Genomic DNA, 16,960 nt, shown 5'->3' on the forward strand with positions numbered 1-16,960 from the left:
TTGTGGACGGATTTACTCGTCTGTATGTCCATTCATGTAGATAGACAGACAACAAAAAGGAATAAAAATATCTTCGGCCTTGAAACTTACCATTCTCAAAATTATGATACTTACAAGCCTGAAATAAATAAGAAAATCCATATGGCGAACAGATTTTTTCAGACTTTTCTGTTCCTCATGTTCCTTATTCTTTTCTTCACAAATTACTGTAATAATAATGTAGGGCGACTGGACTGGACGATTTAATGGATATGCAACTTTCTAACAATTTTTATACATTTTGTTTCAATGAAGGAAGCCAGTCATTTCAACAACAAAAAAAATCGATAACTATTGAAATTCGACTCTTTACCATAAATATTAAATGCAGTCACAGGCATTGAAATGACTCCAAAAATAAAAAGGCAAATTTCTTTAATTTCTAAAATCTTTTCAATACTCATTTCCTTTATTTTTTTCTTTTTTTGTATATTTTTGTATTTTTGTGTTTTGTTTTTCTGTCTATAAAGAAAATCTAATTTTTTTCTCGATAAATTGATTTTTATTCCTTGCAAATTATTATCACATAAAATTTTTAAGCATCTACTGTTTTAATGGATAAAGAAAAAACTAAAAAGATGATTTTTAAAAGTTTTGGACTTTTTCACAATTTTATCTATCAATTTAAAGAAATTTTTGTCATAAAAACTTGCATTTCAAAAATAATTTTTCGCATCTTTTCCAATTTTACTCGAAAATTCCGCATCAATTTTATCTTTTTAATTTTGCAATTTTAGCGTCAATTTTTTGCTTCTTTTAAAAATTTCTGCATCACTTAATTTTTTTGCAAAATTTAATTTTTTTAAGTCATTTAAATTTATTGCATCTTTATCAAAAACTTTGCGTCTTTTAGAATTTTCGCATCTTTTACTGTTTAATTAATTTTCTAAACTTTGACTCAATTATATTAAAAAGTCCTCAATGAAACAATAGAAAGAAAATAAAATTAACATTTTTCTACAGTTTTGAGGTTAACAAAAATTAATAAAAATTATAATGGAAAATCAAATAATTTTTCATCAACAAAATGAAAATTTTTCTAGTTAATAAGAAATGCATTCGTTACACGTCAAAAATTTCCTTCAATTTTTTGTCATAAAAAGCTCTAAATAGCAAAATATTAGAGAAGAAAAATTACATCCCTCACTAAATCTATATTAACATCATTCTTTACATGAAAATTTGTCCTTTTTTTGCACAATTTTGTCATGAAATATTTTCTACTACTTCCTCATCTTCCTCCTTAATTGTAATAATATGTATTTTTAGAAATTTCTTTAAAAAAATTTTTGGCCTTCAAATCAAAAGTTTAATTTATATATTAAATTACTCGTCAAAATAAACGACTTGCAGTTCATGTTGATTGTCCTTGAGCTTGTATCATTTGATTATAAAGGAACATCATCATCATAAAACGTTGTTGTGCCAATTGCATTTCATTGAGTTGTTGTTGATGATTGCTAGGTAAATCATTCTGTTGACTATTGTTGTTATTGCCTGTTAAGTTTAATCCTACATTGGCGGTTGCTGCGGTTGCTAGTGTTGATGCCATAGCCGCCTATTTTTAAACAAAAATAATAAAATTGATTAAATGAAATGTTTTTGAATCAAAAATAATTGTAACGGTCATTTTCAATTTGAATTTTCAAGGGGAGTAAAACTATAAAATTTAAATTTTTTGTGAACAGTTGAATCTTAATAATTGTTAACTAGATCAACTTCTAGTAGATCAATGTCATTAGATTCTTTAAGGATAGCATCAAAAAATCATTTAAGAAATGCAAATAAATTCGACTTACCATTTGAAGTTGCTGATGATGAGGGTTTTGTGGTGATTGTGGGGTGAATTGATTGTAATTTGACGTTGATCGACGACTACCGTCACGCTTATTATTCTCAATAGCTGCTTGCAGTTCCGATTCAGATGATAGATTATATTTTTCACACTCATATGGATATAAATATTTTGTGTATTGTGTGCGTAAAGTGAAAGCAGCACTTGTTATACTTGATGGTAAATTTAAATCTTTGATAATTTCCTGCCATAATTTTTTGTTGATAACATTAACAAGACCACCACGTGCGATTACAAGCTTGTATAATTCATAAAGATCCAATACAGATTTTGCCATGATGGGAAGTCGGTTGATTGGTGTGCCTGAATTGAAAATAAAGAAAAAATTAAAAAATCTGAAGAAATAAATTTATTCCTTTCAACATTCATGAATGATAAATTGGATCTCATCTTTAATAATTTAATGCTTCTTTTAAAAAGTAAACGAAGATGAAATTTTTAAAATTTCCAGATTTTTCTTCTGTCTTTTAGTTGACATAAACCCGATCCTCATTCATTTCTTCAAATAAATTGTGAAATAAAAGTCGTAAGCATCATGTGAGTCATGTGAGAATTATGACATTACCACTAATTTATCATAAGCTAGCGACACAATTAATTGTAATTCATATTGGATGAAAAACGTAAGATGATTTAGTCGTTAAAGATCATTTATATCATCATAATACACATCACGCACGGTATATAACATAAATAATTGAATAGAGACTGAACCGACAGAGAGTATAAAATAATTGGAATAAAAAAGCAATTTGTCAGGTTCGTTTTGTGAATAGAAAAATTATTCATATTGTATATCTATGATACCATTTTACCTATGTAGTCCATAGAGTTCATTCGTACTATACCGTATAATAAATAATGACTTAAAGATTACAATTGTAAAACATAATCATACAATTTGTAATTTTTTAGGTTAGATTTAATCCCATAATGACTCATTAATGGCTGACATATAAGTCTTTAAATAATGTTAAATTCTCAATTCTATTCAAGTAAGCACTGCGAACTCTGCGTTGATCAATTAATGAAATAGTGTGATCTAATATCCAATAAATCATCATCTACACTCTCTACACAGCAAAATAAATGAATTGTTCTTCCTCTGCAGACATTTTTCACACACAAATTCGAAATCAATTAACGTTTAATGACTTGTTCACAAAGAGACGTGAGCTTCGCTTATTTCATGTTTGTACATAAAGAAATGTGGAAAGAGACGAAGAAAGCAAGAAACTTATTTCTTTCTAAATGATGAAGAAAATGTGGCTATAACGTTCAATTGTCGAAAATAGTGCGACATTGATTGCTCTTTATTTTCAAATCAAATATATTAAGATTTGTGTCACATCGTCCACACGTCACTTTTTTTGTCTTCATTGCTTTAATGTTTATTCTATTTTTATTATGTCCTCTTATTTTGCTTTCGCATGTTGATGAATGATTGAAGGTTTTAGTGAAAAATTGTTCATTAAAATAATTAAGTGTTTATTGTGAGTTAAATTTTTCCTTATCATAAGCTCTGTGTATGATGTGCGTAATTTTTTTTTTTGGGGATATTATGTAAGCTCATTATGCAAAATATTATTTCTCATGGGGGACATCAAAAATTATTCGTAAATAAAGGCAAACAAATGAAAGAGAAAATTAATGAGTAATAAAAATTTGCAATTTTGAAATACGTAAGGTAATTGATAAGCAAATTACTCAATATTCATGAATCTGAGGATGATGAACATTTATAGGCTGTTGATCTTGTTGGATTCTTCAATAGTCTAAACAATTCTAATGTTAGTCTGGATTTATGGACCATTCTGACAGTTACGAACAGTGAGTCGAAGTGGCTCTATGGGAGAGTAATCTCATCAAAAGAATTCTGCAATGGGTAGGTCTACTGAATACAGGTCTAGCTCACGCTCAGTCGTTAAACATTTATTAGCCGCGAATTGCCTTAGTACAGCTCTGGATCTCAATGATCTGAATAGCTCAAGGTATTTTTCACTTAAGAGCAACTACTTAGGTCCAGAAAGCATTAAAATCAATTATGATTCACAGCATTTTCCCACGGATTGAGGTGATCCAATTTACCTCGCGCCAAATTCCTTTCTATCTGAAATCCGTTCAATCTCAATTGTATGTTATAGACAAATCTGAAAGCTTCAAGTCACAACACACGTCTCAAATGTCAAAAAAGATTAAGTTGGAGATTTATGACTTGTTGCTGTGAATTCTCAAATACAAGAAATAATTTATGCATTCTTATCAAATCAGATGGCAGTAGCTACCTAATTAATGATTTTATATCTAAATCCGATTAATAAAATTCAAATTAGTGTATATTTTTGCACCAGACCATGAGAAAATCGAGTCTAATCCATATCCAAAGACCACATAATGATCATTTTCAGTATTAATTAAATATATTATCGCATAAATTTTCTCATGATTTCGATTATTGCCTTAAAAAATCCATAAAAATAGCTCATTCACAAACCAATAAGAATGAATTTCTTGACTCTTTGCTCTACAAGCCAAAAATTGAGCGAGTAAGTGAGATAGAGATAAATTTTACCATAATTTATTATCAAACATCAGACGAACGTGAACATCTAATCGACATCGCGTGTGAGAATCATCACTTTGATGAGGAATATACACATAAAAACTAGTCTCGTCTCTCATATATGAGAAGATAGAATGTGATGTTTTTACGATCATCAAAAATGTGTTTTTCAATCTACATAATTTTTAATGGGAATAAGAATAAGAATTGATGATGATGATGAATTCTGTGGTGAACCGCGGGTTCCATCAACATTATTTGACTGCGTCTAAATCTATACTCTTTTTTCCCTCAAAATCTTTAAGAATTTAATTGATGATAAAATTAATTGATGCGCTTATAAATAAAATGAAGCTTATAAGAATGGAATTTATGTGAGGGACTAAAGCGTTTTATTGCCTTAGATCTTCATTTAATTGCTTTATAATTAATAGCAAGCGTGATTTTGAATTAATTTGTCAAACGAATCTCATTCTTTCCACATCATTTTGATGTTGTTGATTATGATGATCGTTATTTTACAAACAATATAGGAAGATAAATGCCCTCTGATCATCGCCAGTGTGAGACATGAGGCAGAGATGCTTAAACTTTAGACAATTTTGCGAAAATCATCGCAAACTCGAAAATTCAGCATTTTTACTGATTGTAAGCCTATTCAGATTTATTCAGCAAATTTAGCTGAATTCAAAAAATTGATCTAAATTCAAAATGTTCAGCTGAATTCAGCAAAATAAACCAAATTCAGCTAGACAATTTCGATAATTCGCACGCTAATAGCACCAATAATCAAGTATGTACCTCAGCACAAACCTTAAGTACCAATGCCATAGAGTAAAGTGAGTCGCAAATGAATGTTGAATAATAAAATACTTTAATACTTTTTCTTCTACTTACCTCGATCTTTCATGAACGTAAATAAATCATCTAAAAATTCTTTGCGCTTTGGATCGTCATTAATTTCATAAAGCTGTAAAAGAACATGAGAAGAAATATAAAAAATTGTATTTTATAAGATTGATTAAAGAAATGAAATGAAAAAAAGTTTAAATATTATTTTTTTTCTCTTCAGCTACGTCAAAATAATTAAGTCAATTAATCAAATTTCACGTTTTTTTCTCTACTCAGCCTCTCTTTTTTCATAATAAAGAAAACAAATTTTATAAAACAAGAACAAGCAATTTGATGAGATTTCAAGATTAAAAGGAAATTTGAATATTTTTATATTGATTCCTTTCGATAATCATCGCGGATAAAAAAACAAAGGTTTAATCTTTTTGCATGTTTGATAGATTTGCAGGGATGCATGCTGATATATTTATGAAGCAAGTAAGTGTTGATATGTTAGATTCTAAACATCAATCTACAAATTTATTGGAGTATCTTACTGATAGTGCGCGTTTTGGTCGAAGAACTTCCTCATTCAGGAATCATCCATGGATTTCTCAGGAAGCTTTGTGGTATCACCAAAATTGTCGAGTGAAGTCCATGCGATGAAGATATTTGAGAACTAGAAATGCTTGAAACTATTCGATGATAAGGCTACATAAAGCCAAGTCATATGAGAATGTGTCATGAAGGCACACCCCTGATAAAAGTGAAAAAGAGAAGGAAAAAAGAAATTGAAAGGAATTTGCAACGAAAAAGAATTTTAATCGGCCATGCATCCTGTGACTTGAGAATTTATAATTCGCTCTTATCACGTAATTTACCATAGGAACTTGTTCGAATAAGCAGTAGCAACAGTATACACGAGCGAGTGAGTGAGAGAGAGAGGTACATTATATTTTTGATGTGAAGTCGCCTTCAAGAAATGCTCGACGCGGCTACGGCTACCGTTGAATGAGTAATTCAGTTGCAATTTTTCTTCTCTTATTTTATTATGCACCAGGCCTAACAACAATAATATCGTGAAATGCCAAAGAAATATCAAGAATTAACATCACGCAATATATGATGATTATTATTATTTAAATATATTTCTCTTATAATGAATTGAACAATTTTTTATTTAAAATTATTATAAAAAAATGAGAAATTGGAATGAAATTAAAATAATTATGTGCACAGTTCAGTGCAAATGCCGAGAGTTTTGAGCTGCAGGATGCAAAGGTGATGAATTGTAATTAGTTATGTATACATATCATTCTACAACTTGTCGGACGTTAAATATTATGTTCAATTAATTTCATTAGTGAATTACACATGTATTATAATTAATTCCATAACACAACTCATTTTATTATTATTTATTTAACTTAATTTATCTCAACACTTTAATCTCTTTTTAGATTAAGAAAGGCCTGCAATTTTCCAGTCAAAACATGACTAGACTCTGAGGTAAAGTGAAATAAACTTCCATTTCTGTTATACATTAATTACATGAGCGCAAGCGAAACCAATTAAAATCTATAATTTTCATTTTCATTTTCTTTTGATTGTTTGCTTGTTTGCTCACCAACCAGACAACTACTGTATGTTCTCACTCCCTTTTGATATGCATCAACACAAATGCACATCTGCAATTGCAATTATTGATACGAAACTTCTTTGTTTATATTCAACGTGAATTTGGAATTAATTATAACTTGCTATGTGAATTTTGATAGACAATGCCTGATATGAATGCTGTATTGCAATCAACTAAGGGATTACATGCAGTGAAATTCAAGGATTCTGATCGAATTATTTTAACGGAAAATTTTATTTTGAAATTTAATTTCGAATTTTCGAAAATCTTCAAAAAAACACGTTCACACCCCTTGAAAATCTCTTGAGAGAAAAGAGTGAAAAATTAGTTAATTTAATATATGCCAATGGGCGGAAATGAAATAAAATACATGAAAACGGGATGTTAAATGCTATTGCATATCGATCGCTATGAAAATTGATCCACTTACGCACAATCTTATTTTTTTAATTCTTGTTTATTTGCAAATGGATTGCATGTGAAATTAATTAGAAAGCGTATTTATGTAATTAGCAAAAAAAGGCAGCATAAATGGATGTTATATCTATGTGAACAAGCACAGATAGATATTTTCTAATTGACAATTTTTAAAAATGAAGTTAATGAAAAACATTTCGTTTGTGGTTAATTTTGTCCACGTAACAAGTCGTTCATTATTATTGGCAATAATCTATGGATAGGTTATGTGAATATGGGAAAATTTACGTGCATTTGGAAAAAGTGCGATGATTTCAAGTGAAAAGAAATAAACAAAAGAGACGATTCATTTGATGTGAAAAATCACATGATAGTCATAGCTGAAAATTTCCAATAACGGGTTTTATCATTGAAACAAATCATCGACACTAAAACATTTCCAATCATAGAATGGGATTAATGATAGATAATTACAAAAAATTAACAATTGTTTTAATTCACACGCACTCCATCTTTTTGTAACAAAATAATCAATTTTAAAATGAATTGTGATTGTGAATGAATATATCCCATCGTACATACATAATTGCAATTCATCTATACAATTTTCACACCCTAATCAAGTCATTAATAATCCAGTGAAACAAACCTAATTAAGATCGTTCTCAATTTTTAGAATTTTTTTAATTATTGAACATCACGAGAATTAATAGAAAAATAGAACTGACCATGAAAAGCCCTCTGAATTTCCATAAAACTCTCCCTAATGCTGACATAAATATCATCATCAAGAGCAACCCTCAAAAAATATAGAAATTCAATCGATAGCAATGCATGCAAGCAGATGAAGACATTTTTAAGGATGCATGAAAAATGCGAAACACATGTTTTGTGACTGCATAAATATGTATAAGTATATGCATGCATATAGTTACAAAAGAAATCAGTCCTTTTTTACAAATGGAATTTTTATGGAAGATGCATCAATAAAAATTTTCTAAGACTTATCCTTAATATTCTTATTCTATTCTCCCTCACATTATCCTTGAAATAAAATACTTAAGACATAGAGGCACAATCTTCTTATATTTAAGGAATTAATTAAAAATTTTGTAGCTTTTGAGATGTTTTCTTGTAAATTTTGAAAGATGAGGAGCAATAGAGATATAATTATTATGACGCCATATGACAGTATGCTTAGGATAATGACTAGAGGTTCTAGACGCTCGGATTAACGTGTTATGCTGTTTATGCCGATTTAATGACAATTATCAGATGTTAAGGAGTATTATCTGATAGTTTATGAAGGAACTAGACTCTATAATTCCAAATTCCTTAATTTATGGCTTCAAGCACAATCAATATTTTCGAACATCCAAGAACCCCTAGTTCCAGCTGTAAAATTCAATTAACCTATAAAAATCTCAACTTACTTGTCTCACTTGTTTGAATTGATCCTCATAACTCCATCCATGGTTAACTACATTCTTCTTCGATGACGATGATATTTTGATTTCTTCTTTTGATGGCGGAGGTGTTGGAAATCGGAAGGGAAATTCATTTTGAGCCTCTGGTTTTATTTTTTTATTTTCTTTACTTATACCGACTCCGGTATATTGGACCGGATTTTGAAATGGAAATGTTGAGAACTGTTCCTTCAGTCGCTCGAGTAATTCATGTTGCTGTTGTGCGTAGGCGTCTGGATCTTCATGCGGTGGTGATTCATCTAAATATTTTGCAGGCGGTGATCGTGCAAAGTCTTCACTATGTTTGTCATCTTCCTCTGAATGTGGTGTTGAGTTTGACTGGATGTTTTTTTTGGAAGTAAATAAGATATTATTAGAAATTTTGTTGTTTTATGATATGCGGCATGAGAATATTTTATCAAAGACATAACGGGACAGAAGACCTTCTTGTGAATAGAAGATTTAAGGGATTATTTTATTATCACTTTAGGTACAAAATTCTATACAAATTTCTGCATATATTGTTGTAAAAGAAGGAAAGAAAGTAGATATTCAGCAAAAACAAAGAACATGAAATGGAAACGTGCTTAAGAGATACTTTAACTTACCAGTGGTGAATCATCGTCTGAAAAATGCTCACGATCCATTTTGTTAATTAATTATTTATTTTCTATTTGAATATTCACAATAATAAAACAGCACTGAATCCCTTAATTAATTAACCTTTTAATTAATTTCCACTATTTTTTCTCTTATCACTAAATTAACAAGCGAATTTTGTTTATTTATTTATTTAAGTTTAAACTCGTTTTCTTATCACTTCCAAAGTTAACAAACAGGCGCAATATATTAATTTTCAATTGTCTATCACGAAACTTCGTGAAAATTAATTAAAATGACTTAAAAAAATTATTTTTTGCTAAGCGCGTTTTTCAGCGCTTTTTGTCAACTGCTCAAATACTTTTTTCTATCGAGAACGACCGAAAGTTATTTTTTACATCTATACTTCAGAAAAAAGGAAAAAAAAACGAAGCGAGAAATATTTTTTGTTCGCTTGCAAGCAGTTGATATAAAGAATGATATTAAAATGAATTCGGAATCTTTAAATTTCACTCACGACAAACATTTTATCATTGCATGATAGATGTGTTGGTGAGAGAGCGCAATTCTCATAAATACACAGATAAGTCTACAAAAAACATTACCCCCACCTTAATTTCATTACTAATACAAATAAACATCAAGTAATCTTTTCTTTTTGTTTCTCATTTATTTATTTTAATTTTATATTCATGTTTAAATTATTTTTTACATATTACAATTTTTAGCAAAATTTATTGACAGATAATAATGAGGCAAAAGAGAGGAACTTGCGCTTTGTCCTTGTTTATGATGAAATTTCTAGAATTAAAACTCCTCCTACAATCTTAATCGTTTACATACATAACAAAAGGTTATACCTGCTTTTTATATCAGACAGTGTGAAACTTATCACTTTAGGCCTTTCTCTTTCTCATTAATCACATTCGTTTAGAGTCTAAAAAACTAAAAACCTTTCAAGATGGAATGATTGATTTAGATTTTCATCTAATTTTAGCATCGACCAAAGGAGGAAATTTTTGTTTCTTCTTGCAATGTCATTAAACAAATATTCTGATGAGTACATTACGATCTGATCACGTTTCAGACGAAACAAAAGTAAAATCACGATTTTTTCACCTTTTTCATAAGTACAATTAACTGATAATAATTAAATGATAAAAAATCTATAAAAATGAATCTTTATGGTCATTGAAGCTGTTTATCACGTTTAAGTAAACATGATATACTTTATTTAAGTAGATTTTTTGTTGCTTAACTTAATCAACAAACACTGTTCTGTCATTTAATTAAAATAACCTTATTTTTGTACAAAAATGTGCTTTTAATCCTTTATCACTAATGTCATGTCCGAGAGAAAACTACTTAGTTCAATATAATTTGAATTTTTATAATACGTTATTGACAAAATTTTAAAATTTCGTGAAAATTTTTTACAAATTTAAGCAACTTGCGGTAAGAAGAGATTTTAGATGCTTTAATTGATCTTTGTCAATTTTTCCTGTTAAATTAAATAATTTACCTGAGGATTAAGAGTGGATTTCATTTATAATTTTACATATTAAAAGATTTAGTGTTAATTCTAAGAATTTAACTCGCACTAAGACCATGAATTTAATTAACTTTTTACAGGAAGCACTGTTTTTACTTACTTAATCAAATACTGTAAAGTAAACTGCAAAGTAATTAAAATAAGTACATTTAAATTATGTTTTCGTGCTTAAATTTTATTTTATTTTCTTCACGTGCCGAAAAAAATATCAAAGCTTACTGATTTCTTGAAAAACATTTGGATTTCACTAGAGTGGATTATCATCAAATTTGGATTGGGCACCATAAAGTCAGCTATTAAATCCTTTTGCACACAGCATCAAAAAGCGCTCAACATTTACTCTTCAAATTCAACGCAGAAAAATTAAACTCGCTTATCGTCTATCCCCACCAAAAAAACAGCTCAGTTACTCTCTTCTCCATTTGTATGTGTATATAGCATTATTTAATTTTAATTAGAGGTGTTTTTCTGTATATTCAATTGAAATAAAACACAAAAAAAAGATTGTGAGAAACAAGCTCATGAGCAAATATTTTCTGATGTACAATTGCCACGCCAGTTTTTATCATGATAATCCAATTGGAATTTATTGAGAAAATAAGGCAAAAAATGACCAGCATGAGTCAGATTGTAAACATCAAACTCAAACTTTCGTACATATAATTGCAATAGATATCCATTTATGACTGTGGTATTATTATTGAGTTTTTGTAAGGCTAGAAAATCAAATATTTACCCGACACACAACTCTTTTTATTGCTAATAAGGCATGAAGGCATGACGTGGGTATGTCAAAGTCAATCTAGTTACTTATAATTTAACATATTGAAAAAAGAGGGATGAACGACTGAACCACGAGATCTAATTTTGATTTAATATTTTTCTTCTTTCCTTCTTTCTTCGTTTAATTTTATTTAGGTTTTTTTGGAACTGAAATAAATGAGAATTGTAAATTATGCATGAATACTTTTTATTCTTTGTAACAGGAGCTTTTTATTTCCAAATTTAATCATTGAATGCTCAAAATTTATTCAGTTTTTGATTGATTTGTCAATGACTGAAGGTGTTTCTTGAACTTTATGAAACTGTTGTTAATCCAGTTGTGGCTTTAATATTTAAAAAGACCGGGAACTAAAAGATGTAGGACTGAGTAGCAAAACTAGAACAAATTGTTAATATTGTAACTTCTGGATTTGTTTTGATGACATTTTCATCCGGTTTATTGTTTGTTGGATGAAATGAAAACAAAAACATGCCCAGATATCAAAATGTTACCTGATAGCCGCCTAATTCAACCAAATCAAGTACCTGCTCAGACTATTTTTCCTGAATGACAATTTGACAAATAATCAAAACAGACTAAATATTTATATTAAGGGGACTAACAACTATTAGAGGGGAAATCTAGTGATTGCAGTTGCAAATATAATTTGAATATTAAACGACAGTTGACATATTCTCAAAAGGGTTGTCAACAGCTTGACAAATAAAATTTAGTATGAATCGCTAAATTATTAAATTATTTTTCAGACAATCCAGCCGCAAAAATAAAATTTTCAATCAAGTAAGCTTTGAAGAAATATTAATTAACTATTTTCACGATTCAAATCAGACCAATTTTATAGTCTTATTGGAAAAATTTAATATCATTTCAACTAAAACAAAAGAGAACCTCGAAATGAAATTTTTTTCATTTTCTTTTGTCCCATTTGACTGATTCCGACTTGTATTTTTTCCTGTCGCTAACAACAATGTTGAAAAAGTTTGTATAAATATTCCCTAATATGCTGAATTAAATTTTTTTGAATCTAATAATTCCACATATTAGTGAATGTGAAGTAAAGCAATATGACTTTGCTGACGGCATTGTTACTATGCAACATAAATTTATTATTTTTCATATATTGATTAAACAAATATATATTTCTAAATTTTTTAGTAACTTTAAACTAGCAAAAAAATTAAAATTCAATTTATTAATTAGGTAATAATAGTAAATTTAAATTCCGAGTATCGGTCGAGATAGGATAGACGTTGAGCGATGGGATCAGGTAAAACCGGCAGACAGAAATTATTAGAATTTATTAAATTAGACGAGACATAATTAAAAGCTTGTAAAATTTCAATTGAAACCCATAAAATGTTTTTAATTAACCTGTCTGGATTAAAGATGAATTTTGTATTGTTTTATACCTCCCACGAGTCTGTAAATATTAACTGCTTATCGACCTGAGCAAAAAATCCTTTCTGTATTATGTGATCTCGTTGCCTGTTCAAAATCAACTGAGCCTTTACAAAAAAAGCATTTCTATTGCGAAAAAAATTCATGGCTAAAAATAGCAAGAATTTGCATTTCATGCTAAATAGCTCTTTACTTACTTTACATGGGCAAGAAAGAAAAGCAAAATCATTTCTATTTACTTACTTTTCACTGCTTCACCCTCTCCTTCCTCGATAAAGGAGGGTAGATACTGTCTTTTGATATTATTTATGGATAGAGCGCATTTTAGTTGATTCTAATTTTCACAAAGTTGGCTTTGAAATTTTTTTGTCTAAGCTTTTAAGCTTTAGAACACAGCAACCATAGCGTCAGATTGGTTTTTAGTCAGATAAGGCATGGAAGTGGAAGTAGTCAACTGTTACAGTTGATATCACTTGCCAGTTGACGAGACAAACTGAAAGTTGCACATTCCAAAAAGCACATTCCTAACAAAAAACCATCAATAAAAATGTACAAGCAAACTCCTGTCTTGTTCATGAAAAGAGGCGTTTAATTGGAATTCAATTCATGTACATACACTCTTCGGCAAAACTTTATAATTAAGGATATCGTGCACGGCAGGAATTTATCGTGCAATATAGGTATGCAAGGAATTGCCTCATGTATATACAATTTAAATTAAATGTAGCTATTTGATGTTTATGTTCTAGCATCTAATCTATTCCAAATTGCAAACTCAATTTCAAAGCGTTATAGCTTTTTATAAAGCTATAGCATTAAAGTAAATGCAAAGATTGAAGTTTAAAATGATGTTCACTCATATTTGTTTTGATTGAACATCAAAAAAGTTTTACAGGAAAGTTTGCTTGAAGCTTTCGTCGTGCATGTAACGTTAAGAACTACGAGTACATATGGAATGCAACAGTAGTTTACTTATATGATGCACAAATCATACATTTCCTTGTCCATTGTTTGAACATGCTGTATAAAGCTCATTTGAACTTTCGCACTCATTCTAAGCGCGCAACAATATTGCAACTATTGGCATCAACTTCGTACAATTGATTTATATTCCGATTGAAAATTTAATTTCACTTCTAGTTATTTAACCCAATTACTCACTTCCCTTACACTTTCCAACCCTTCTATTTCTTGCACGTTTCTATATCCATTATTCAGTATTGTGTAAGATTAAGTGGTGTAAAGTTATGACTATGATTGCTTGTGATCCTTTAGCGGATCGGTCTATGTATGAAAAGAATGGAGGTGGATTGGATGTGCCTTTTTGTGGAAGTTGAATTAATTCAAAGTTATTTATTCTTACAGATAGTGAAGATTCGGATGAAGAAGGAGGATTGGGAAATGTCAATCGACTGATTATTCGACCACATGGACATAGTGGAAAGGCAAAGAAAGGTGAGTGTTTAAAATCCTCAGATCCGTTCCTTATCTTGATTATCAATTTGATTTTAGGACATTTGTGCTTCGATGCTGCATTTGAGACTGGAAATTTGGGGAATGTATTATTGATTAATGAGTACGAATATGACCTTTGTCTTCGTCCCGACACTTGCAATCCGCGCTACCGCTTCTGGTTTAACTTTACTGTCGACAACTGTAAGCAAGATCAGCGTGTCATATTTAACATTGTAAATTTAAATAAGAATAATAATCTCTTCAATCAACGAATGACCCCGCTTGTAAAATCAACATCACGCCCGAAATGGCAACGGCTGCCAAAGGAGCACGTCTTTTATTATAAATCGACAATTCATCAACAGCACTATGTGTTGAGTTTCGCATTTATTTTTGATCGTGAAGATGATGTTTATCAGTTTGCATTGACCTATCCATACTCATATTCGAGACTTCAATCTTACTTGTCGGTTTTGGAGCAGAAATTTCCACTTCAAAGGGATGCGCTGACTTATAGTGTTCAGCAGAGGAGATTAGAACTGATAACATTTGATGATGTTAAGAAACCAGAAGCACTTGAGCCTGGAAAGAATCAAATACGTGTTGTGGTCATTATGGCAAGGATTCATGCAAGCGAATCACCAACATCTTATGTGGTTCAAGGTCTGATTGAGTTTCTTGCCATCGCGAATCATCCAATAGCTAAATTATTACGTGAAAATGTCGTCTTTAAAATTCTTCCAATGATGAATCCGGATGGTGTATTTTTAGGCAACAATCGTGTCAATTGCTTAGGACATGATCTCAATCGTAATTGGAACAATATTTCATTCTATACGCATCCAACCTTATCAGCCACAATGGACATGCTTAAAGAATTCGATACATCTGAATGCTATCAATTGGATTTTGTAATCGACATACATGCGCACTCTACATTCATGGGATGTTTCATATATGGAAATGCATATGAGGATGTGTAAGGCTGAATATATGCAAATTTTAAAGATTTTAATTCATATCACATTTTCTCTTCTTTTTCACATTTCAAGCTATCGATACGAACGTCATCTCGTATTTCCGAAATTATTTGCCAGTCGTTGTGCTGACTTTCAAAATGACAATATGATTTTTAATGCTGATGATCGTAAGCAGGGAACAGCACGTCGTTATTTGTGTAATCGATTGAGTGAAAATGTTAATGTCTATACATTACAAGTGTCAATGAATGGATATTTTATTAAAGGAACAAATATTGCAACACCATACACTGAGGCTGACTGTAAGGAATTGAAATTCAAGAATCCATAATGATTTTGCACATTTTATTTTTACTTTGTAGATATGAAAGTGGGAAGGAATTTAGCACGTTCATTATTGGAATATTATAGATTCACCAATATTCTACCCATTCCGCCGCTCATGGAAATAATCACGAAACGAAGGGGAAGACCGAAAACTCATCGACCACGACGTAAAATCAAGAATATCTATCCACTCCGACCCAAAACAACACGCGAGAATGCTCCAATTAATTACACTGACTTATCAATTTGTTATGACAGTGACACGTCAGTCGGGGAGAACTTATCCCCCGTTCGATATCCGTTCCATAGTCATTTTATGCTGCAACATAATCGATTACGATTTATTCAGACTCAAAGTGACCTATTTCCATCACTAAAGTTAGCAAATCTTGAATTGAGTCCAAAGCACAAGAAGAAGCCAGCACCAGCATCAACAATTTCTGAAAATTTTCCTTCAAAAGCTGAAACATTTATGGCACCGCCAAAAGCTTATGTATCGGTAATTGACTTTAATCTTTTGACCCGCGGAGGGCTGGAAGAAGCAACACAAAAGACTTCTGATAAGGTATGCGCACATCACTATCAAAAATTGAATCGATCTAAGAATTCCAAGTAAATCCTCAATTTTGTTCCTATAGTTAGCTTAAATTTATTTGTGCTTGTGTTTTGGGAATCATTCGTAAATGACGGTCAATATTTTAGATGTCTGGTGGATCTAGGATTCAAACTTAGATTATTTGATACAGTTATAGTATTGCATGATATGCATGGCTGTCCTGTGCTTTGACTTAAGCCTTGCATGGATTAATTGACGTCATTTATGGATGTCCCTTCTTAGGGGAAATTTTACTGATAATAAAGAAATTGTAGATTTTTTATTTGTGAGAGGAGCTGAATTTTGAGAATTTAAATCAATAGTAGTATGTAGATGTAAGGAGCATGAAGTATGATGTTTGTATTGTTTCACCCTGAGAATGCAGAAATGTGGTCGAGTTATAAAAACTTTAATTTTCCATTACGAAATGTACAAAAATTTTATGATTCTCGTCAGGTA

The 16,960-nt window shown here is 30.3% G+C and overlaps 2 protein-coding genes across 2 annotated transcripts; one reads left to right on the forward strand and one right to left on the reverse strand.

Moving 5' to 3' along the window:
* Positions 1 to 564: 564 nt before the first annotated feature.
* LOC139094530 (protein dead ringer-like) lies at positions 565 to 9,874 on the reverse strand. The gene is made up of 5 exons (XM_070645599.1): positions 9,419 to 9,874; positions 8,778 to 9,149; positions 5,355 to 5,427; positions 1,839 to 2,197; positions 565 to 1,597 (listed from the first exon to the last, which is right to left on the reverse strand). Exons 1-5 carry the CDS (start codon positions 9,455 to 9,457, stop codon positions 1,394 to 1,396), a joined length of 1,047 nt encoding a protein of 348 aa, XP_070501700.1. The 5' UTR covers positions 9,458 to 9,874; the 3' UTR covers positions 565 to 1,393.
* Positions 9,875 to 14,391: 4,517 nt separating this feature from the next.
* Positions 14,392 to 16,553, forward strand: LOC139094408 (cytosolic carboxypeptidase 6). Its single transcript, XM_070645445.1, has 6 exons — positions 14,392 to 14,449; positions 14,510 to 14,599; positions 14,657 to 15,578; positions 15,652 to 15,881; positions 15,942 to 16,471; positions 16,545 to 16,553. The coding sequence occupies exons 1-6, from the start codon at positions 14,392 to 14,394 to the stop codon at positions 16,551 to 16,553; spliced, it is 1,839 nt and encodes a 612-aa protein (XP_070501546.1).
* The last annotated feature ends 407 nt before the right edge of the window (positions 16,554 to 16,960 follow it).

Source organism: Chironomus tepperi, unplaced genomic scaffold (assembly GCF_022539635.2).
Source record: "Chironomus tepperi strain 1889 unplaced genomic scaffold, CSIRO-AGI_Ctep_v1 contig_354, whole genome shotgun sequence".
Taxonomy (NCBI): Eukaryota; Metazoa; Arthropoda; class Insecta; order Diptera; family Chironomidae; genus Chironomus; species Chironomus tepperi.

Coding starts and splice junctions, on each gene's coding strand:
- LOC139094408 (XM_070645445.1), top strand. CDS start 14,392: ATGACTATGATTGCTTGTGATCCTTTAGCGGATCGGTCTATGTATGAA. Junction 14,600..14,656: donor TAGTGGAAAGGCAAAGAAAG/GTGAGTGTTTAA, acceptor ATTTGATTTTAG/GACATTTGTGCTTCGATGCT. Junction 15,882..15,941: donor ACCATACACTGAGGCTGACT/GTAAGGAATTGA, acceptor TTTACTTTGTAG/ATATGAAAGTGGGAAGGAAT.
- LOC139094530 (XM_070645599.1), bottom strand. CDS start 9,457: ATGGATCGTGAGCATTTTTCAGACGATGATTCACCACTG. Junction 9,150..9,418: donor CAGACGATGATTCACCACTG/GTAAGTTAAAGT, acceptor AAAAACATCCAG/TCAAACTCAACACCACATTC. Junction 5,428..8,777: donor AATTCAAACAAGTGAGACAA/GTAAGTTGAGAT, acceptor GTTCTTTTACAG/CTTTATGAAATTAATGACGA.